Source organism: Typopeltis vanoorti, chromosome 16 (assembly GCF_054136105.1).
Source record: "Typopeltis vanoorti isolate ZY-2024b chromosome 16, IOZ_Tvanoo_1.0, whole genome shotgun sequence".
Classification (NCBI taxonomy): Eukaryota; Metazoa; Arthropoda; class Arachnida; order Uropygi; family Thelyphonidae; genus Typopeltis; species Typopeltis vanoorti.
The window spans coordinates 79,769,168-79,794,251 of NC_143564.1; the positions used below are offsets into that span (position 1 = coordinate 79,769,168).

At 35.7% G+C, this 25,084-nt stretch overlaps 1 protein-coding gene across 1 annotated transcript in view; it reads left to right on the forward strand.

Moving 5' to 3' along the window:
• Positions 1-25,084, forward strand: part of Frmd5 (FERM domain containing) — a 501,610-nt gene that overhangs the window by 352,921 nt on the left and 123,605 nt on the right. Inside the window, exon 11 of the mRNA XM_090406270.1 lies at positions 15,506-15,565. Coding sequence (XP_090262396.1) covers positions 15,506-15,565 — 60 coding nt within the window. The remainder of the gene's footprint in view (positions 1-15,505; positions 15,566-25,084) is intronic.

The following is a 25,084-nucleotide window of genomic DNA, read 5'->3' on the forward strand; positions in this document are numbered from 1 at the left end:
AGAATTAATCAAGTCAGTCATCACTGGCCTGAGAAAATAATTAAAAAGCTATTACTGCATTATGCCCTCACTCCCAGAATTTATGGCCTGCCTAAAGTACACAAAACAAATATGCCACTACACGATAGTTGAAGGAATCGACAGCCCCAGTTATCACATAGCCAAGAAACTAGTGGCTACACTCAAGGAGTTGGTAGGTCATTCCCCCTCCTACATAAAGTAATACACAACACTTCATCAACAGAATTAAAAACATCACACTCAACAATGAAAATCTATTAGTCGGCTTTAACATAACTGCCCTTTTCCATAATGTCCTAATCAGTGATACTATTCTTCTCACACAGAACACATTTCTGCTCAATATCATGGCCTTCTTTGCTTATGTACTTTGCTCTGGGTTGTTTACCAAATAATTTCTACCTGCAAAAAGAAGGTACGGCCAGAGCAACAAGCATAGCAAGTCTAAAGCCCAAAGTCCGACTTAGATATGTTGATGATATTTTTGCCATTTGGCCCCATGACTGTGAAACATTAAATATGTTCCTAAGCCACCTGAACAAACAACACAAACATATCCAATTTGCCATCGAGATTGAAAACTCTCTTCCTTTTCTAGACACACATTACACGTCTTCCTTCAGGCTGCCTTTCATTCGTGGTCCACTGCAAACCAATACACACACGCAGGTCAATACATACACAAAAATTCATACCACCATGCAACACAGAAACTAGGGATCATTGGCACCCTCAAACACAGAGCCCTAAAAATTTGCTCCAGTGAGCAGGATCTGAAGAAGGAATATGAAATGATTAGCCAAATGTTTATAATAGATACAACAACAACAAAAAAAAAAAACACTTCTTAAGATCATCCACAATAGCATTAAAAGCAAAAAGATTACAAGAATACCATAGCCATACCATGCATTAAGGGAATATCAGAAAAATCAGATAGAACACTACACAGATACAACATCAAAGCAGCCTTCAAACCTCCTGCAAAATTAAAAAGTATACTCAGCTCATCCAAAGATACCCTTCCTTACCTTGCTCACCCAGGGGTGTACAAAATTGAATGCACCTGCAACCTACCCTACATAGGGGAAACAGGGTGCATCATCCCAATAAGAAAAGATGCACATAAATGCCACATTAAATTCCTCCACTAAGGTAAAACAGGCCTGTCAGACTTTCCACTTCAAACATTTCACAGAATCAACTTTTAAAGGCACCAAGTGCCTACACTGCACAAAACCTGATTTGAAAGAAAGTTCAAGGATGCTTGTAAAATGCTGAAACATCATTCAAATCTAAACAGGAATGATGGATTAGTAATTCCAAGAATCTGGAGGACCCACTGACAACCTATATAGCATCCATAACATGATGGCCGAACCCCAGCACAAGAAAACCTTAACCTTATGTTAAGGGCTGTAGAGATCTGTTTAATATAGTTCCATTATAAAACATTTTCTATTTTTATTAATTAATTTATTTATTTATTTTTATATTTTTTATCATCTGTATATTATTATACTTATATATGTACAAAAATGTATTTTATTTTGTTAATTAATATACCTTTGCGTATAATTTTTTTATTTATTATTATTATTTTATTTTATATATTTTTATTTATTTTATTTTACTTTTTCCAGCCGAGATCAGGTTAGGGTAGATGATTAACAAAACATTTAGATTTATGTTACTTTTGTGTAGTGTCATATACCTTGTGTCCTGTGCATATGTATGTGTTCCTGATGGTGACCTCAATACAGAGGTCAAAACGTTGAGTGTTATTGTCATAATTAAAACTGAAGTAATTACTCCAACATGTGGGTTTTTGTCTCTATAAATTCTTCATAATGAATGCTGGCCACTGTGTAACCTTAAATAAAAAGAACTGTATGATCTGTGATAGCAAACCTTTACCTGTTTTCTGTTTAATCTGCTCTGCCTTAAAATTTCTTTGCCATACCACACTCCGTTGATTCATTTGCTTTCTTTTTTGCTTAAATGTGTTAAAATAGGAATATAATATTTGTTTTGCTTTTTAATATGATTTATCTCATACAAAAAAAAAAAAAAATCTCCAGTCTTTAATCTTGAATATTTTAATAATATTATGTGATGCACCATTTCCCTACTTCTATGTGTAAAAAATTTGACTTCTGCATTAATTTTCTTCTGTGGTACTAGATACAATTTGATATGAAGTCATCTGTATCTATACACAAGTAGCTTCACTTAGAAAGTAAATTATACATAAATTATACATGACAAGAAATTACATTCTTGTTTTTATTCTTTACTCAAGTGTAAGTGAAAAATAAAGATTGCATGTGAAGTGGATTTATGAATAGACTACTGCATATAAATATTTCTGAAGTAAAAGTGGAAGTATCTGGGAAGTTTGTCTTTATCTGCATGTTTTTCTTCTGTTCTGACTGTTTTTTTTTTATGCTTGCTGTTAAGATGAATTGAAATTGAGAGGTACATAGATTATACAGTAATAGATTGTTTACTTAAACAATATACATTGAAAACTTTTAAACTGTTCTGCAAATTGTGGCATCAGAAGTCTTCCAGGCACACCTCCAGAATAATGACAGCAAGATTATTTAAGATGAAAAGCCAAACGGCTATTTTTTCCCTGGCAAAGTAAAGCAGTATTACATCTCTTAGTATTACATAATGTAAAGCAGTATTACATCTCCTAGGAGCTGTGTGTTTTTACATTATGAGAAAATATCAAGAATAGTGAGGGAGCTTGCTCCACCTTTGCATCCAGTTGCCTTGGTGTGGTACTACCAAGTGGTCACTTACGCTTGGATTCGGCGATAGTTCGTCGGCATGAAATGCTTAGATCGTAGTTTTCGATCTTAGAGTTTCGCATACTGGAAAAACAATAAGGGATTTTTTATCCCCTTAATTTAGCAAGATTATTTGTTAAATGACTTTGAAAGTCTTCTTTTGAAGTATTAACATGAGGTTTGGACAGTTATATTATATGGCATATGTCTGTGAATCTTAAAGCTGTTCCCTATAATGGAAAAAAATGCTGGGTTACTTCAAACTCTGACATGAGTCGGAAAACATCCCTCAATGTTGCATTGAGGAAATAGGAGTAAAGTAAACTGAGTCTTTGCTGTTGAGTCGAAACATAGTTTTTGGCCAAATTTGGCTTCTAGTAAGTACAGTATGCTAATACTCGAACAATGAAATTGTTCTACCTAATACCACAAAAGTTTGGCTTTCATCTGATGGGTCTGTGTGCCACACTTCAACTACTTTCTACATTAATTCACTCCTAGATAGTTTCCTTCAGTGTAATAATCTGATGCTTTTTTGTCCATGGGATATCAAGGACTAACTACTAATGGATTCATGATTTCAAAAGTATAGACAGGGGATTTGGTTGCTGAAGGCTTTCCATACTTTGCCAAACTGCAGTGTAGCCCACAGTGTGTTGGCTAGAACATCATTGCTTTCAGCATTTTAGATTTCTTAGGTTTAGTCCTAGATACTGCCATCATGCAGTCTAACTTGGCTATCTCAGGAGGAATGTCTTCAACCCCTTATAGGCCAGTTTATAGGCCAATAGTTACTAGTTGGTATCCAAGTATTAAAGATTCTTCTGATGTCTTTAGGACAAAAGATTAGAAGTATGCATGTGATAAAATGTTCTTATATAGAAAAACCAAGGTTGTCTATACAAGATTTAAGAACCTACGAGATCAGCATTGTGTTTAGGTGATGTTACATTAGTACAATGGGGTGAGAAAGGTGGAAGCAGAGAAGTCATAAGTTGCTTCCAGTAGTATTAAAAAGGCAAAGGACTTGATTACTATTTAAATATGAGAATAAGTCTCTCAATCAGATTTGAATTTTTTTCATAGTTGCTATGGCAAGCTGAGTGAGTTTTTTTTTTCCCAAGCCATTTGAGATATTCTGAAATGTTTTGTTTTTTCAGGCCTCATTGAGGTACATGTGTTGGACACCAAAGTTTGAATAATGTTCAGGAAATTTAGTAACAGTAATCAGACCAGAAAGGAGTAGAAAGTTCTTTTTTTACCTCATACATGAAAGGTTATAATACCTGTTACACAACAGTGCCATGCCTGTGTGTGTGTGGGGGGGGGGGGGGGATTAGTGCCATTGCAATGTCAAAAGATATGGGGCTGAGAATGGCTGAGTAAAGGATGGTCCTTAGAAAAGTTTCACAGATAAATAATTATGGAGGTTTGAATGTTTATCAGAAATTGGCGAGGTAAAGACAGACAATGAATACAACAAAGCTTACCAGCTTCTCTGTAAACCATGGTTAAACCTTGTAAATCTTCTCTTGCATGACAATAGTCATAGGTTCTTCTTCATCATTATCATCATTCACCTAACAGCCCTGTGTGGGCCCTGGCCTTTTTTAGAAACTTCTGCTAACCTTCCTTATTCAATGCCAAACTCCTCCAATTTTTGACTCCTAAAACCTTAATATCTTGCATCACTTCATCTTCCCATCTTAATTTAGGTCTTCCAATTTTTCTTTTCCCTTCGGGCTTAGCATTAAACATCTTAACTATTCTATTACTATCCATGCATATAATGTGTCCAGCCCACTATTTATTTTTATGTACTTAATAATGTCTGGTTCATTAAATAATTTGTATAGTTCATGGTGGCAAACAAAGTTTGCACTGAAGTATTTTCAGGACTGGGGCAGCTCATGGTAAAGGTGGAATAAGTTCTGATCACTTGCCTTAGTATCTCCAATAATGCAAAGCACATCTCCTTGCAGACATGTATAATGCTATGCGTTAAGGGCCTACCCAGTCTGGGTAGTGGCCCTTCCCTTAATGCATAGCATTATACATGTCCACAAGGAAATGTGCCTTGCATTATGGGAGATACTAAGGCAAGTGATCAGAACTTATTCCACCTTTACCACAAGTTGCCCTCCTGAAAATACTTCAGGTCAAACTTTGTTTGCTTACACTTGGATAAAGGATTAAACCAAATATATAATCAGTACTGATATCATTTTTACAAATAACTGCTGATCCCAAGTTTATAAAACTATGTACAATTTCAAATTTATAGGAACCAATTTCAGTTTGAGAAAGATTATTAACATAAATCTTTCTAGTTACTGGTATATACTTTGTTTTTTCTTGGTTAATCTGCAAATTTATCTTCTTTGCTGCCTTTTCTAAACTGATGAAAGTTTCTTCCATTGCTTTTCGTGTCCTTCCTATAATATCGATATTGTCTGCATATGCCATAATTTGTACTGATTTGTAGAAAGTAGTTCGTCTTGTATTAATGCCGGCATCTCTGAAAACCTTTTCAAGTGCTATGTTAAACAGTAAGCAAGCTAAGCCATCCCCTTGTCGAATGCCATTTTTTATATTTATTGGATCAGACAACATGTTCTGATTTTGATCTGACAACGAATATTTCTCATTGTAGCTTTAACTAAAGCAATAAGTTTTTGTGAAATCTGTAGTTCCTCCATTGGAAAAATAAGTTAGATCCATCTGTGGTATCATATGCAGCTCTAAAATATATGAAAAGATGTGTGTTTCAATTCATTACATTTTTCAAGTAATTGACGTATATTAAAAATCTGATCATTTGTAGATCTTTCTTGACAGAATCCACACTGATAATCGCTAATAACATTCTCTACATAGGGATAACGTCTCTTAAATAGAATGTTAGAGAAAATTTTATAAGTTGTACATAGTAAATTAATTCCTCTATAGTTAGAACATATCATTACAACACCTTTCTTATGGATGGGGCATATGGTGCTCATATTCCGTCATCTGGAATTGTTTCATTAATCCAGAATTTTTTGATAAGTTGACAATAGGTTCTTCTAATCATATGTTAAGTTACTGCTTAGAGGTGCCTTTACATCTAAATTATTATTTAAAGAAGGTTTAGAAGCTTAATTACATGATCAAAACCACAACCATAATGATCAACTTTCTATATCCAAAATCTTGTCTTACTAAATTGCATATATTACCTTCACATATCATTTGTAAATGGTGATAATAAAATTCCATTTAATTTTAGAAATTATTGGCTTTTATTTTCTAATCTCTTTGGAAGGAGGATTATTCTCCAGGAACTATATAAGATTGCTGCCAAACCAAGTTTTAAATTTAGCTTGAGACATGATCAGGGAAACTAAGAGATAAGCAAAGAATAGAATCAACAGAAATAAAATTTCTGAGACCACTGCTTAGTATGTAGGTATGCTATCCACTCAGCCTGAACTGAATCATAACATACCTACTCTCCACATTTCACCCCACATTCTGTGGGTTCGAATCTCCCATTGTTTGGGTGCTTGTAAAATTTTTTAGGTGGAAGACAGTTTTTGTTGCTTGGTATCTGACTACCTTATCCTGCTTACTAAAGACCTGAAGTGGCTTGAACTATGTTTAGTCTCTAGAATAGTATTCCCAGATTATTTAGCACTTAGTCCATTCATTGGTAATGTACTATATGCTTATAGCTTCGTGGCTGGGATTCACATAAAGATAAAAAAATGAAAAAAATGTAAAAAGGGAATAGATATTAGAGATAAACTGAAATGAATTAACCTTACAGAAGGAATCATATACAAAGAGAATGAAAAGAGCATGAAGGAAATGCTACCTATAGATGGTCCAGGATTGCAGTAAAATAAAATCTGATAGGATACAAAAATTGAGGAAGACCAAGAAAGTGGTGAGAAAATAAAAAATAAATAAACATTTGAAATGCTCACACTATAGCAAACTTGCATGGGACACAAGAATAGTTATTATAGTGAGCGAGTTTCTTATAATGGTGTTTGCTATAGTGAAAATTGACTGTATATACGTGTGTTGCATGCATACATCAACAAATTCTGTTATGTACTTTCAAGGGATGTACATGATAGATAGTATCACATGAAAAGTGTACATCATTACTAACTTATTATTAGCCCCAAAATTAGCCTGGTAATCTGTCATGACTCCTGTATTATCAGTTGGTCTTCAAAAGCACTTCAACTGCATCAGTCCACCTAGATCTTCGGGTTGTCTTCTGGATCTTTTTTGCTGCTATCCAGGCATCAAACACTTGTTTTGCTAATTTTTCCTCTCCCATTCTGGAATGCTAACAGTGTGAGTTTCCTTCTTATGTTCCTTTTTGATATGTTTCTGCCAGTGAGGTATCTGTTCACTTCCCTAATTTTTCTCAAAACTGTCAAAGCAGTAGTTTCTAGTCTTTGAGCAAGTGTTTAGCATTTTGACTGCTTTCTTCCTTATTCCGTATAAATGTATTTATTTCCCAACAATGCCACAGTTTTACTTATTCTGGCTATTTCCATATTTCCTGCACTTATTTGTTTATTTTCATATTTGCCATTCTCACTAAAAATTGTTATTAAATAGCTGAAATGTTTTACTTGTTCTATAAATTTCTCATTCAGGATGCAGGTGATGTTTTCACTGTTACTGCCTATTTTCGTAATCTTTGTATTGCTGAATTTCATACCAGAGTTGTTGTTGCAGTTATTCCTTTTTGATAACAAATTGTATAGTCTTGCATTGAATTTATTTAGGAGCAACTTTATCAACTGCATTTACTTTATCCCTCAATGTGAAACATCTGTTCGTGATGCCTCACATTGACTCCACAATGATGCTTTTTGTCTTCTTCTTTTTCTATGCTTTTCTTCCTATATTCTTTACTCTACATCTCCCGAGTCTTTTTTACTATTCTGTCTTCCAGACCACCATCACTGGAATCCAACACCTTGCCACCATCTGTTTATCATGCAATGAGACCCTTGGACATCTGGGGGGGGGGGGCTCCTGGTAGTCTTGCACTACTTTGGGTGGCCTGACCAGGATCAGTCAGCTAGTGGGCTGCTTGCAAGGGTCAAAAGGTGTTGCAGTGGGTCTCCTTCCCCATGGTCTGGAGACAAGCTCCAAAGCTTGCTATATTGCCTGTATAGAATTTGGAGTAGTCCTGGCATTCCACTATCAAGTGCAGTCACTGCTTGCCTGAGAGTGGGGAGCTCTGGTGTTGAGCTAAACTCCTCCTGAGAATTAATACTTCTTCATTCTCTTGTTTATTAGGACCCAACAAGTCCAAACCATGTTCAGAAACCATATTATTGAAAACCAAAATAAGAAACAAAAAACATCAGCAACTGCAATATTTACACTGCTGTTCTTAATTATACAAGAACCAAGAAGTGACAGCCATAAGAATCAAAGCAGGATATTTCAACTGTCCAGTAAGGCTCTATATTCCAAACCCCTTCTTCTTCTTCTTCAAGAGTCATCCCTAAAAGGCAGTTGGCAACCATGTCATGGAACTTTTTTCTTTCTTTTGCTGCTCTGGCACATTTATGGTAATTCAAGCCAGTCCAGTCCTTAATGCCTTAAAACAACATTCTCCTGGGTCTACCTCTCCCTCTGTTTCTGTCCAGTTTCCCTTCTAATATTAATTTCTGAATGTCTTCATGTCTAGTTAGATGTCCAAAATATTTAAGTTTTTGTTCTTTAATGATTTTCATTAATGTTCTTTTCATTTTTCTTTCTTTAAAACATCATCGTTTCTCTATCCATAATATTTTCGACATTCTTCTGATGGTCCACATTTCAAAAGCATCCAATTTTTTCTCTGTCCAATTTTCGCTATTGTAGAGAAGGCCTGACCAGATATAGCACTTTATTAATCTTTTTCTTGTCTCTGGATGTTAGAACAGTTTTCATATCAATCAAGACTTTTCTTGCTATCTCTATTCTTCTTGTTATATCTTTAAAGGAATTTCCACTTTCTGTAAATATTTGTCCCAAGTATATAAAAGATTTTACCTGTTCAGTTTTCTTTTATTATTATTATTATTTAACACCTCCAGGGAGTCCAAAGACTCATCAAGGGAGGGCACCCTCTCTACAACTGTCCACCACTCCACCAACCGCAACTATCTTCAACATTTACACCAATGGCATCTACCGCTGACCACCACCACTAGTATTTTCACAGACAATCACAAATATCCATGCCCACAGTGGGATTCGAACCTGCAGCCTTTTGGCTGGAAAGCAGATACGCTGACCACATGGCCAACCAGGCTAGCATTTTGGTTAACAGTTATATTTAGTTTCTTGTTTATTGGTTCTTTTGATATAATCATGCACTTTTTGTTTTCTTCAGGTTAATAATCCCATGTCTAAGCTTTTGTTGTAAATTTCTATGACTAAGTTTTGAATATCATCTTCAGATTCAGCAATAAGGACTGTGTCATTTGCATACTTGAAGTTGTTGAAGTTCCTATTCCCGACTTTTACACCCTTCACTTCTGCAATATCTTTAAAAATTTGTTTGCTATATATATTATACAATGAAGGTGATAAGGCACATCTTTGTCTTACTCCTTTTTTGATTTCAAAGCTGTCAGAATATGCATCTTTATATCTTATTGAGGCCATTTGATTCTAGTATATATTTGTAATTATACATAGATCTTTTCCTTTTAGACCATTATTCTGTAGGATGTGTATTAATTTCTTGTGATCTATTGAATCAAATGCTTTGGTGTAATCAACAAAACAAAGATATATGCTTTTCTGGTTATCGAGGTTTCTTTTACATAATGTTTTCAGATTGAAAATTCCTTCCCTTGTACCTTTTCTTATTGAAAACCTGACTAAGTGTCTTCTATTTCTATTGACAAAGTGCCTGTTAGTTTTGTGACTATTATTGTTTGTTTTCTTACGTTTTAGTGTTTCGAGGTATGCTAGAATTCCTCGGGTTATGTCTTTAAGCCGATTACTTCAGTGTGAATTTCAATCTAGCCTTTCCTGTTCTAATATAATTCTCACAAAATTCCAATTCCTTTCAGTTATACATAGGACAGTTAATAATATATCAAAACAGAGGAATTCACAAAACATAGGACTAATATGTTATTTACAATTTCATTTATACCTATATGCAAGTACTTCCTTAGGAAAATTTATTTGTATCCTAGTTAAATCCCGAATGAAATGTTTTATGACAATTTAAGCCTTTAAACATTCAAGATTTAACAATGGTTTCCCCCCAAAAAATTTTTCCTTTTGGAAAAATTTTCCTTCGTGTCATCTACGCACTATCTCTGGAGAGGATTTTCCTATTTTCTCTGGATCTCAAGTTATATCTAGTCTGGACAAACTCATCCTTTCCATCACTAGTCATGCATCTTTTTCCTTTCTCACTATTTAAGGGTCACTCACCTCTGTGATTTGGGCGAGTATAAACTTTATATCTGTTGTAATTGGAGACTTAATCATCTGAGGTCGTATGTCCTCCTCCCGCTTGACTATCACGCCTCCTTTGTCTGAGCGTTGCTTGCCTCACTTCATCACTGTTCTGCCAGTGATTGTCTACTTTGTGAGTGTTCCTATTGTACTTTGAATTTCTGTAGTCTCTTCTATGCCAATTAATGACACTAATAAAATTGATTCCGATTGCTCTCGGATAACTTTCCCCCATTCTTTCTTCTACATTTCCTAGCTCAGTAGGAGGTTCGTTGCTCGAAGTGCAGCAGGCTTCAGAATGTTCCCTCACTTTTTGAGGTGGAGGCCTCCTTTTCTGAACCAAGTTGACTACAAGTCATATTCTCTCCAATTCCTCCCATCTGTTTCACATCATCTCTGCATTGTGTTCCCATGTCGATACAGTTCTTACATCTGTTCGAAGGCAGAGACCCTTGATTTTCCTTACTTAATTTTCTTCTTCCTAGAAGGTGCACTTCACCTCGTGAATAGTCGCACACGAATTTGTTCTTTATAAGAAAGTCATTTCCAAGTATTAGTGTGATGTGTCGGAGAGAAATTCTGGGCAAGATCAGAAACTCATGCCGAATACACATGTTAAATTCAGGTAGATATACCTTCAAAGGTACTGACTTCGTTACATGGATTGTGGAGGCTGATACCCCAGACAACTTTACTGGCCTTCTAAAGAAAGAAATCCGATTCCTCACACGGCTCTATCCTCTTAAGATAATCCCCCTTAATAACAGAGGTCTGGGAACCTATGTCTGGTAATGCTTTACAGAGGTTACCACAGATCCTTCCCTTAACTATTAATCCCGGGGAATGGTCTTGGTTTCGTCGACTACCCTCCCAAGCCCTGTTGGCGTACATGTGGGATCTCGATTCCCCATTATTGCTTCTGCTGGATTTCCTTTTCCCACTAAAACAATTGCGAGCAAAATGCCCAATTTTGTCACAATTGAAGCACCTAGGGGGTTCTCTTCTCTCACTGTCCTTTTCTGATCTCAGAGGAGAGCTCTTAGCATCTCGAGTTGTAACTTCTGTTAGTTTCTCCATCACAGCATCCAATCAGTCCAACATGGGTTGTTGCAGCCTTTCAACTTCTAATCGTACTATTTCCACAGTCCTATCGGCTTGAGGAGTAGGGAGCTCACAAGCCTTCATGGACACTGCTGCCAGTTGGCTAAGAACAGCATCAAGGCGGTCCATGATGGGCTGTTGTAAACACTCAACTTCTCTTTTAATCATTAATTGAACCTCCTTCAAGTCAGTCATACCATCTATTATCCGATTAGCATTGACTGATCCAACTTCATTTCCTTCACTCTTGTCAAGGTTCTTAGTTCTTTCCTTCCTCTCATGAGATTCCTTCTCTGGCTTAGGATCACTAACCAAATCATTTTCCTTCTTGACAACATTAACATAGCCAGAAACAGATGCAGGACTAATGTCTCCGAGCATCTGCTCCCTTTCTCTCATGGCATTAAAGTATTCTTCAATATTGGTTACTTTCCTTTTGTAGGCCATCTCCCTGAGCTCTTGTTTCACTCCCAGCCTGAATTGGTGAAAACCGCCCAATCCAGGTGGGATTTATCCTCATTTGATACGTTCAGTGTGTTAGCAAGGGTTAACAACCTATTGTAGAAATCTGTTACGCTCTCTCTGTCCTTTTGTATAATTCTCTGTAGCTTCCACAAATTTGGACCTAAGCTTCTTAACTTTGAAAACTGGGAAATGAGGACTTCCTTAAATTTCGCATAGCCTAAGGTCTCTTTCAAGATAGGGGAGGAGTAGAGGAAGTTCTTTGCCTTCCCTACAAGTTTACTGCGCAGAAGGATGAGGAGCTGGAAGTCAGTCCACTTGCCTATTTTCCTCAACTCTTCGACATAGCTAAAGAAAGCTAAGACATCGTCAGTATCCTCCCCAGAGAACTGCGGAAAGACTTGTTGGGGATTAATGGTTCTGAAAAACTCGCAATCATACATCCCAGAACTTGATGGTTGATTCATACTTGTATGTAGGTTTACACGATATTGTCCTGTTTTTTTCTTTTCACAGAAATTCCTGTTATCTAAACTTCTTGTACCAAAATTGCCTGATCTCAAACCAAAACCAATTCACCTTGATTTACAAAAATTTATATTCCTTTTCCCCTTCCAAAAAACATTTTTTTTCGTTTAATCTAGTAAATAAAAATCCTGTCAGCTGCACCATTGTTAGTTTTGTGGCTATTATTGTTTGTTTTCCTACATTTTAGTGTTTCAAGGTATGCTAGAATTCCTCTCCATTATCCCTACTCAACTCCATTCGAAAATTGTTAGCTATACCTGCAAATATAGTAGTTTATCTATCCTTGACCCCTCTGCTACTATAATCTGCTTTAGCTAAATCCTATCCCTTCGGTGGCCACTCCTTTGGTTGGTTATGAGTGCAAAGCTCAGCAGACAAAGATTCTGTCTTGGGCTAGAGTCAAGCCTCTTTGAATGCAAAATCTGGAATTAACTCCCTTTCAGAACTAAGAAATATTTGTTTGATAACGCTGTGCCATCTTATTTCCTATACAAGAGAAATCTCCTTGTCATGGAGTTAACACACAGACTATTTTATGATTCACGAATTTAGCAAACAGCAATTCCAATTTACAAATCCTTAACAAACTTATTCTACATGCAGTCTTAGCCAATCCCCTGCGTTTGAATTCGTACAGGTTCTGATTTTAGTGAGTGGTGCATTGATTTTAGAGATCAGGCAACTTTATAAGGTAAAGAAAACATGAATGTTTTCATTCTTTAGCTCGTTGCACATTTATCAAAAGTTCACTTAACTAAACTGAATTACACTTGCACGTAACAATTATTAACTAGACCAAATAGAACTACAATCAATACATCACATTATGAGACAGTATCAAATTTAAGTTGTCCTGCTTCTACTCATGTAACACAATTAAGCTAGTGATTATCTCACTCATCTAAGGCTAACAGACAATGGCATACCTCAACAATTCGATCTCAAACTCTACTACTATGCACTTTTAGAGTTACATCAATTTATCGATAGGTTAAATACTAGCGGCCTGTTACTAATTATCAAGTCCTATCACATAATATATCAGCACTTTTCTGCACTTCAGCTTAGTACAGAATACAATGGAACTAGAAAGATTTTACATTACCAACCATCTGGTTTGTGCTGGCATCCTCTCCCGATCAGTCCTTTGGGAGCATGTGGCTTGTTACCTCATTCTACATAGGACATTCTACATAGTTATACATAGGACAGTTAACAATATAGCAAAACAGAGGAATTCACAAAATATAGGACTAATATGTTATTTACAATTTCATTTATACCTATATACAAGTACTTAGGAAAATTTATTTGTATCTTAGTTAAATCCCGAATGAAATGTTTTATGACAATTTAAAACTTTCATTCAAGATTTAACAGTGCCTTTTATTCTTTCTAGGATTATTCTCATAATAATTTCATAACATGGCTTGTTAAACTTATTAGTCTGTATTCTGAATATTCAAAAGTTCTTGGAATTTTGGGGATAGTGATAAGGATGGATTTTCTTAGATCATCAGGGATGTATCCTATATCATATATATTATTAAAAATAACCTTTAGATTATTAATTGTGTTTTCATTTAATTTCTTCAACAATTCAATATGTAGTCCTACAAGGTTCAATTTTTAAGTGTCATGCTTTTTGCAGTCAAGGTCAACTCAATAACAGAACTTCCTCCAACAACAAGTAATGCCCTCTATGAGGGTCATAAAAAGACAGCTGCAGCAAGCCATTGACCACATCTCAAAATGGGCACTTGCAAATGGATTCAGATTTTCACAGCAGAATAACAGAACTTCCTCCAACAAAAGTAATGCCCTCTGTGAGGGTCATAGAGGGCATTACTTTTGTTGGAGTCTGAATCTGAATCTATTTGCAAGTGCCCATCTCAAAATGGGCACTTGCAAATAGATTCAGATTTTTACAGCAGAAGACAGTTTGTGTGCACTTCTGTTGCAAATGTGGTTTTCATCCTGACCCAGAACTATGACTAAGACAATCATTAATCTCAGTTGATTTAGAAGCTAAATTCTTGGGACTCTTATTTGACAGCAAACTGTTTCCTTCCTCACACATTTAAATTACAAGACAAGTGCTATAAAGCAATGAACATTCTAAGCACTCTATCTTCCACCTTTTGGGGGTGCAGATGATGTTTTTTCATTTGTTAGTACATGGTTGACAAGATCGAAACTTAATTATGGGTCTGAAGTTTATGCTTCTGCCAGGGAGAGTACACTGGTGGCTGGACTCTTCACCATCAAGCCATCAGAATTGCAACTGGAGCATTTTGCACGTCACCTATTCCTAGTCTGTATGTTGAGGCAAATAAACTACTTTTGTCACTTCAATATCAACAGCTGTGTCTGTTATATGCAATGAAAATGAAATCCCTTCCAGACCACCCTACATGGGAAACTATTTATTGTCCATGGTTGGAAAATCTGTACAACACTCGAAATTGAGCTTGCAAATCAAAGTTCTCCTATAAGTCCTAGAGATTGCAGTAGACGCCGCTGCCCATACACCACTAAAGACAGGTCCACCATGGTAGTCATGGATATCTGCATGTATCTTCTCTTTCAGCAAGCTATTGAAATTTTCTATCACTCCTGTTATCTACCTGTTCTTTGAAGCTCACAGAAGTGTATAGTACAGTATAGAATGGTAAGGATTTGGTTGATTCTACAGCTGAAGCTGAATCCATTGGTCATCAATAAGAGAAATTTTTACTTGCAGCATGGAAGTTAAAAAAAAAAAAGATTAGTTTGAAATCTTGTATCATGGATAGTTAACAATTTTGTTTGATATGAAGGGGATGCTCTAGAATGCAGCATGTTGAAAAGAACTCTGAGAATTTCTTTTCATTGATAACTTGTTTATTGTTATAAACCAGTATTTTGTTTTCAATATAAGTTTTATAATAAGTAAATAAAATTATAATACCTCACATTTACTCCTCTCCCCTTCTATGTCAGGATTAATTGAGATTAAAAAAAATATTTGATATATAAATAAGATACTTATTTTTTTTATTTTGTTTCAGAATAATATCCTCGCAAAGTTTTTTTTTTTTTTTTACTACAAATATTTTTTCTTCTTTCTATAGGACTCAAGAACAAAGGTAAAAATATATTTAGTACTCAGTGTTTTTTGCTTTGAACTAATGGTAAGTAAGAGTGAATATTGCAAATAAGCATATTAACCCCTCAGAAGCCATTAGTTTTTTCTTACATAGTACTCTGGTATAGTTCACCCTCAGTTTGTAGATCTCTGCTTGGCATCTTGCCAAGAATAGTCGATTCGTGCTGAAGGGGAGAAAGAAATGAAGGACATACAAATTGGTTGCCAACACGCGAAATCACGTGCTTTATAGGTAAAATTTTCCAACTGTTATACACGCAACATAGTTAACTATAATGATCATAAAATAGAAGTTAATTTTCCAACGTGTAATAATAAACAACTCATCCCACAATACGGACTGATTACCCTATTATCGGAATGGATTCTCCTCCTGTTGACATGCGCAGAAGTGTCGAAGGTCTCGAATCTGTGGGCATACTATACACTTAGAATGATTAATTGCATGTTTTGTAATAAATATTTAAAAATGTCTGATTACAAAACAACACTTTTCATAACAAGGATTGTAAAGTCAAAAACACCTACTCATTAGTGATGAGAATTTATATATCCCTAATGGCTTTTGAAAATTTATTGCTTTAATTTTTTCAAACTTCATTCTGTTTGTATTATGACATTATTGTGAGATGAGAGGAAATAAGTAATTCATGTTTAATCTAAGTAGTAATATAGACTTATAGAATTATTCACACTTGTAAATGCAAAAAGATATTATTATTATTATCACTGTTGTTATACAGGTATCTGCATGATCTCAGAAGAGTGCGGGATACCAATTATTCACACAATACCTATCATACTTCTCCTAACCACACTCTTATACAATTTCCAGGAGTAACCCTTTGTTCTCTCCCTTCCTACCATGTATATAAAAGTCTTCAGTATCAATCCTTTAAAACCCCTATAATAACTTTCATTCTCCTATCATATCCCCTCTTTTTTGCCCATCAGCTATCTTTTAAAGCTCACAGGTTTTCAATCTGTTCTCATAGGAAGCATTCATAGCCCTGCCACAATCTTCATCACTATGGGGATAAAGGAGTGGTGGGGAGGCTCCACCACTCATTTATCCCTGCAGAATCTAAGAACTGAATTCTGTGCACACTAGCAAATTCCATTTTTAAATATTTAAAATCCATGATTTTAATTTTAATTATAAACTCCTTTGACGAAGTTAAATTAGTTAATTTACACTAATAAGCATCTAATTATAATTAATGTTAGTGTAGCATTAGTAAATTACTATATTCTAAATAACCTAACAAATTTTTATAGCACTTCCTTCCACAAAAGGTAGTAAACCTAAAATACAAATATATAGTACCATAGTAGACGAGACCAGGGACTTGGTAAACTTGATACTTTTTTTTAAACCACATCAGGCTTTTAATGTAATGTTGATCTTCACTGAATTATGAAAATCATTTGCCTCCTAAAGGACATCATCATCAAATTCCTGCCATGTACCCTCAAGGGGTGTACAGGATATGACAGTACTACATGAAAAAATTACATCATTACTAACTTCCTATCTACAATTTTCCTCCAAATCAGTCTGTTACTTGTCAAGACTCCAACATTATCAGATCTTATATTTCTATCGTCTAAGGCACTTTGTACCGTATCAATCCACCTATATCTTGGTCTTCCTCTGGGTCGTTTTCCTGCCAACCTGGCAGAGAACACTTGTTTTGCTAATCTTTCCTCTCCCATTCTATTTAAGTGACCATACCACCTGAGATTAGCTCTGCTAACACATTCCTGGATGCTGACAATGTCAAGTTCTTTCCTAATATCCTCATTTTTAATATGATATTGCCATTGATGCCATCTGTTCACGCCTATAATCTTTCTCAGGACTCTCATATCTGCGGTCTTTAGTCTTTGGTCAAGTGTTTTACTTCTGACCCAGCTCTCAGATCCATAAGTTAAAACTGGTTTGAACACTGTCTTGTATACAGCTAATTTAGTGTTCAGACTAATTTCTCTCTTATTCCATATGAATTTATTCAGTTGACTTCCCACCATACCAGCTTTGCTGATTCTATTGTCTATTTCTATATTTAATTTACCATCTTCAGTAAAAATCATGCCTAAGTAGCTGAAATGTTTTACTTGTTCCACAGGTTCTCCATTCACAACACAGTTGACATTTTCAATGATTCTGCCTATTTTCATTGTCTTTGTCTTTTTATTGCTGACCTTCATACCATATCTATTACAACAGCTATTCAATTTAGTCAGAGAATCTTGCAGACTTGTAGCGGATTTATTTAGAAGTATAACATCATCCGCATAAAGCAAAGAGCTGACATTAACATCTCCAATTTTGATATCAGGTTTAATACCACTTTCCTTCATAATGTGATCCATATAGATAATGAATAACAGAGGGGATAATGTACATCCTTGTCTCACCCCAGATTTAACATTAAACCATCTTCCTGTACTTCCTTCAATTCTAACTGCTGACTTACAACTCAAATAAACAAAGGACATGTAAACAGCAATCGCAAAGTGGAATTCAAATCCAAGATCACTTGGAGACCAGAAATGCCATTCACTCAGCCAAACATACCACTCAGTTGATCTTACAACAGTGTGACAAGTTAATGTTTGTACAAATAATATATACAGTGAACTCATCAGATAATTAATACTAATTACTCAACAGATAATTAATTAGTTAATGGAATAGGATTGAAGATTTACATTTTATTTTTGTTATTTGTGTGTTGTAATTATAAAATAGACTTTTATTTTTATTTTAGAATGTCAAGTTTCTTTAATTTTCTTAGTGACAGTTACATGTCAGTGTTTTGAGAGAGACTACTTAATAGCAAACTTGGCATGTTTTACATATTGTGTAAACCCTGCATTATCTTCATTTTTTTCCTTCCATAACACTACTTAAATTTTGGACTCTTGTTAAAGATATTTTGCTGAACTTTTGTCTTATCAGCAACACCTATAAGGACATGTGATTATGGAGAAAAGCTGGTAATTTGTTTGAAAGGCTGATGATGGTATATTCATTGGGATAAAAAGTATAGGATATGGCTATGAAGTAGTCTCTCTCAAAACACTGACATGTAACTGTCACTAAGAAAATTAAAGAAACTTGACATTCTAAAAAATAGTCTATGTTATAATTACAACATACAAAAACAATAATAAAATGTAAATCTTCAATCCTATTCTATTAACTAATTAATTATCTGTTGTAATGAACAGAGGTGAACAAAATGAAAGAAAAGGATGAAACATCAGTAAGTTTAGAACTGAACTGTGCATGGATTTTAACCAACAGCTGTTCTCGTTCATGATTAGAGGAAAGTGGGAAATGATGGTGGTTGGTATGGTGGAGCAGCACTTAGGAAAATATCTGTTAAAAAGACAGAGAAACTGCAAGAAAACATTTGGAGGAAGCTTGTGAGAGAGGGATCATCTATAAAGCAGTGGCCCACTTCTAGATAGCATCTAATGTTAGAACAGTATTCTGAGGACAGGCAGATTTGGGATTTATAAAATATTAAGAGTTGTGTAAAGAAATAATGTTTTGAACAAACCAGCACACCATGACTAAAAAAAAAAGTTTTACTTTTTTTTTAATTTAAATTAAATTTTATTTTTTTTACCACAAGATCATGCTAGGTGAGTTAAGTAGTTTTACACATGATGTAGCTTACTGTGGCATGTTACTGTAATGTAGTAGTCTATATACAGATGAATATATTTTGGAAGATGACTTTAATATAAAAGTCAAAATATAGAATTTTATAATTAAAGTTTTATCTCACAGAGTATAAACTCCATGAATCTAAACAACAAAGATGTTTTATTAACGCTTATATTTCACTGATTTTCAACTTAGCATCATCAGAGCACAACACACATGTAAACGCGACAGTGAGTGAGTGGAACAATATAATTGCAAAAGACAAAAGATCTAAAGTCCTATTTTTGGCACCCACTAACGAAGGCAAAAAAAAAAAAAAATAGCAGTTATCCAGGAGTTTTTCTTAGGATAACCGTCTCCCAAATTTTTGGCAAATTAATGCAACCATATTTGTTAAGGTTGGGAGAATTCTTCAAAGCCATTGCTGACTCAAAAAATAATCTTTCAGATCTATAACGACTCCTAAATAGCACATTCGTTTTCCTCCATCTAATCCTGTGTAAAGGAGTGTCCAAAGCGTGGTCTGCCAGTCCCGACTTGCCATAGTAATAGTAGCGAATGTATCTTTCATGTTCTTCCAGACAGATGTTCACTGATCTTCCTGTTTGCCCATAATAGGCCAAATCACAGTCACACGGAACTTCATACACTCCTGGGTGTGCTAAAGGGTGAAGTTTATCCTTAGGCGAGCAGATCAGAGTTGCCAGCTTGACATGAGGTTTGAAAGTGGTGCGAACGGCATGTTTCAACAATACTTTGGCTATCTTTTCCGATGTACCTCTGATATAGGGAATAGAAATGGTCATGTTGTATTCTTGTGTATTAGGGGAGGGCAGAGTAATGGGCCTATGTAGTATTTTATCTATTTTGTAGGGATTGTAGCCGTTGGCTAAGAACGTATGGTGCAGGTATTGGAGTTCAGTGGTCAGAGCTGTATCGTTAGAACAAATGGCTCTGGCTCTGTGTGTAAGTGTTTTTAAAATGCCGTACTGTTGGACTGGATGATGATGTGATTGTTTATGTAGGTATCTTCCTGTGTGTGTAGGCTTTCTGTAAATAGAAAAAGATAGTGCACCATCTGAAAGGCAGGTGACTAATGTGTCAAGAAATGGTAAACAGTTATTTGATTCTTTTTCTACTGTGAAGTGAATTTTGGGGTGTTGGCTGTTTAGGTAGGTGACAAAAGCATCCAAAGTGTCTTGTCCATGGGTTCAGATGGCAAACACATCATCTACATAGCGTAACCACACTTGTGGCTTGTATGTAGCTGTGGTAAGTACTTTGTTTTCAAAGTGTTCCATGTAAAAAATTTGCTAACGGGGGAGAGAGAGGGGGGGAACCCATAGCAGTACCATTAATCTGTTTATAGAATACCCCCCCATGTAAAGCTACCTGCATTCATGGTAAATTGAAATAATTCAAAAATATCTGGGGGAAATTTAGACTTGATTAAATCAAGAGTGTCTATAAGTGGTACATTGGTAAATAAGGAGGTGACATCGAAACTAACCATTATGTCTGCAAAACATCAGCGAAATATAAGCGTTAATAAAACATCTTTGTTGTTAAAAGTGTTTGTGGTGTTGTTAATACCGTGAAAAATAAGTCATGAATAACCATCAACACCTAAACTTATCTGTTAGATTCCATGAATCTAATATAATCAGTGTTGTTCACCACCTAATATCACTGAATGAAATGATTATTATTTTTTTTTATTGTACAGACATCTCCATGGAGTCCAAAGACTCATCATAGGAGACCCAATTTATCTACACAATCTATCATATGTTTCTTCGAACCCATTATCAGATAAAGCACTAACAACTGACTCTGGTAACAGCACACTTTTACTCAACCTCCAGGGATGACCTCTTGTTCTTCCTCCTCTAAGCAAGTGTTGAAACATTTCCCCTATTTCTATCATATCCCCTCTTTTCCTCCTATCAACCAACTTCTGCAATCCACATACCCTCAATCTATCCTCATAGGGAACTTTCCACAAACTGCTCACCATCTTGGTCTCTTACCTCTGAATCTTCTCCATGGCTTCCTCATCCACAAGAAACCCAGGAGACCAAACCTAATCACAGTAATCCAGACATTTCAAGCCTTAATAAAGAGAAATAACAACTTCCTTATCTCTACTTATTAGTGTGTTCTTCAGTAGCCAAGTAATCTTAAGTAATCTTATGAGCTTCTTTAGCAACATGACCTCTAAACTTCAACTATCTCTATACCATCATCCCTAAATCCCAGCTTCATCTATTTCTGGAGCACATTTCCATCAATGTGAAACACAGCTTGTAATCTGTTTATCCCAAAATGCATAACTTTACATTTCTCCACATTAAACTGAAACCCGTTATCTTTTGCCCATACTGACAGCTTATTTAAATCATCCTGCAAGCTTTCCACTTCACCTTTATTCACTACACTACCTAATTTCACATTATCAGCAAACAACTGAATATTTCCTTTCAGGTAATTTCCTGTATCATTTATGTACAAATCTGAGCACTAAACCTTGGTGCACACCATTAGTCACCAGCTATCATCTGGATTTTGCTCATCCGATTACACCACTTTTTGATATCTGTCCAGCAGCCACCTTTTTATCTATGTAATAAGTGTCATATCCATACTCATTTGTTCTACTTTGTTTAACAAAGTTCCATGTGGTAGTGGTATTTGGTTAAACATCTTTGCCAAATCCAGCAGAATCATCATGTAGCCATTTCCTTTATCCAACTCAGGGGTCACTCTATTTACTAACTATAAAAAGTAGTAAATTACTAGGGCATGATTGACCCTTCACAAAGCCATGTTGCTCCTCGCAGAGTATCATTTTCTTATTCATCCATTCCTTAATTCTCTTTTTGGCCAGTTTTTGCAGTACTTTTACCACCACTCCTGAGATACTGATTGGTCTATAATTTGCTACTTCAGTCTTAGAACCTCCCTTATGCAAGGGAATTATTTTGCCCTCTTTCCACTTCCTTGGAACTCCACCAGACTTGAATAAAAAAGCCTAGTTAGAGCATTGCAAATTCCCTTAACGTTCTCTCAGAACACAAGCTGATATCCCATCTAATCCCACATCTGCATTTACATTGATATTTGCAATATCCTAGGAACCTCCAATTCATTCACCTCTGTTCCCACAATGGTCTCTGTCACATATGTCACAGCATTAACCTTCACCCTTGCAAAGTGGTCACTCAGTAACTCAACTGTTTTGTCTGCTTATGGCATTTCGTGACCATGAGCACTCATTAAGGTCATTCTTTCTCTTACTTGCCACATAATAAAAGAACTCTGGCATTTCCCTTGGCCTCCTCGGCTAGTTCCTTTTTGTAATTCTAATTTGCACTTATTTGTCATTCTCACACTCACTCTCCTCATGGGTGCCTTCACACATATTCACCTTCATCCACCCTAATTGCTTAAGTTCTCTTGAATTTGCACTTCAACATGCTCAGTGAACAAAGCTCTCTAGACACCTAACATCAAAACTATTTAGATGCAGTCTGTCAGTATACAAATCCTTCTTTCTGCCAAACAGAGACCATAGGTCCACAAACTCCACATCATTCCTTCTACACAACATATGTATTGTTTCATTTGCTATTAACCCATTTATGCCTCATGTTCCATTATTGGAACGGTAGTCACGTGGGAGTTATTTATATCCTGCTCAAGGTCGTCAACGAGGTCTGATTTTTCATATCTGTCTGCTTCCTAAGGGTAGATGTTATCACGTACTGCACAGAGTTAGTCACTGCTGCAGATACTGAGGTGCAGGGATGTTGGCAAAAAGTGATCTGATTTTTGAAAAAGGTTTTTGAAGAACCATCCGAAGATAGGTAAATACAACTTTAGTGTACTTGTAATTTTTTTTTTTTTTCCTATTACTTCTCTTCTATGCTATTGTGCTGTAAAAAGAAAATTCAGAAGTTATTATTCTTGTATTAGTTATAGGTTTGACATTTTCCATGTTCCATTTCTGGAACACTAGGCAAAACCAGTATCACTAGGATTAATATATCTTTTCCCTTCTCTTTTTTAGTTGAAACCATTTTAAAAGTCTCATGATGCCCCGAACTCTAAGTTTACACGAAATAACTGACCTATTAGAGACAGATTACAGCATAGAAGCAAGTGCCATAGTAATACAACCACCTGAAAATGCTACAGCACCTGTTTCTGATGATGACTCAGGAGATGAAGGTGGAACAATAAATAATCTGCCAGGTTCTTTGCTGTGAGCACCTGCTTATCTTATTCACAATGGCTATAATGCTGAGTCTGACCCAGATGATCCCTCATACATACCTGAAGATGACTCTCCTGTCGATGAAGTTGCGTCTACCTCTACTGCACAGCAACCTCCTCTATCAAAGAGAAAGAAACTCACAAAAATTGTCTGCACATGGAAAAAAGCTGACCTAAATGCATAGCCCATAGCAGGTAGAGTTACACAACTGATGATTTCTTCACCAAGATGAGAACTCCCACAGAAATTCTGGAACTTTTTCTTGATGACGAGGTCGTTGAACTCATTGTCACATATTCCAACTTATATGCTGCAAGTAAGGGTGTAAATTTTGGCTTGACTAACTCCAAATTCAAATATTTTCTGGGAATTATTTTTCTGAGTAGTTATGTCTCAGTTCCTAGACCACATATGTTCTGGGAGCAAAGAACATATGCACATAATGTACTCGTTGGTGCTGCCATGAGACATGACCACTTTGAAACTATATTTTTTCATTTGTATGTTGCTGACAATGCAAATTTGGATCCAGTAAATGAGAGATGTATGAAATTTGTTCCAAATGAAACATATTTCAGCTTTGATGAATCCATGGTTCCTTACTTTGGTCATCACGAGTGCAAACAATTTATTTGGGGGAAGCCTATTTGGTTTGGCTATAAGTTTTGGTGTGGTACAACACATCTTGGCTACATTTGTTGATTTCCAGCCGTATCAGGGTCAAAACCCAAACACTAAACATGAGGAATATCGTGTCGGTGGATCAGTTGTCTTTCAGTTTAGTGAGGTACTTATAGAGGCACACCCTCGACAATACCATTTTGTATTCGAGAACTTTTTCACCAGTATTGCTTGATAGCATTGATAAGTATTGTGCATCAATCTGTGGAAAGAAATGGTATTCAAGCCTTTTTTTGTTTTGTTTCGAATTTGTCTTACAAAATGCTTGACAGCTGCATAAAGCACACGATGAGAAGCCAATGGATCTTCTGGAGTTTCTTCAACATATGGCATGCCATCATCTGGAGACCTATGGTCATCGTGCAGAACCTGGCCTAAAAGGAAGACCATCTCAGAAGCATAACATTGACTCATGTTATGATGACATGAATCATGTGATAGTCAAGCAGGGAAAGCAAACATGCTCTGCTGAATGTCATAAAAACACCACTTTTCAATGTGAGAAATGTGATGTTGCCTTACCCATGAAGTGTTCAGTTGAATATTACACTCAATAACAGGTATCACCACCTTCTGAGACAAGAAACAGGATTTTATACATTCTGTACAATATAGCAATGTTTTTGCCTAGCGTTCCATTTTTGGAATGCCACATAACTCAAAAATGGAATGAAATAACAATTTTTTTTTCAAATTCTTGTTTCTTGAATTTTTCTAGATAACATATGAATTTCATGCACAAATTCAAAAATTTCAATCTCCGTTAACGAGGGAGTTAACGCATAAATGGGTTAACTCCCTCCTTCTCAATTCTTGTCTATATATAGCATGGCAGGATACTTACCGTTTTTACCTTCTCGTTCTTAATTTTTGCTTTGTCCAACAACTCCTTCACATCCTCCCTT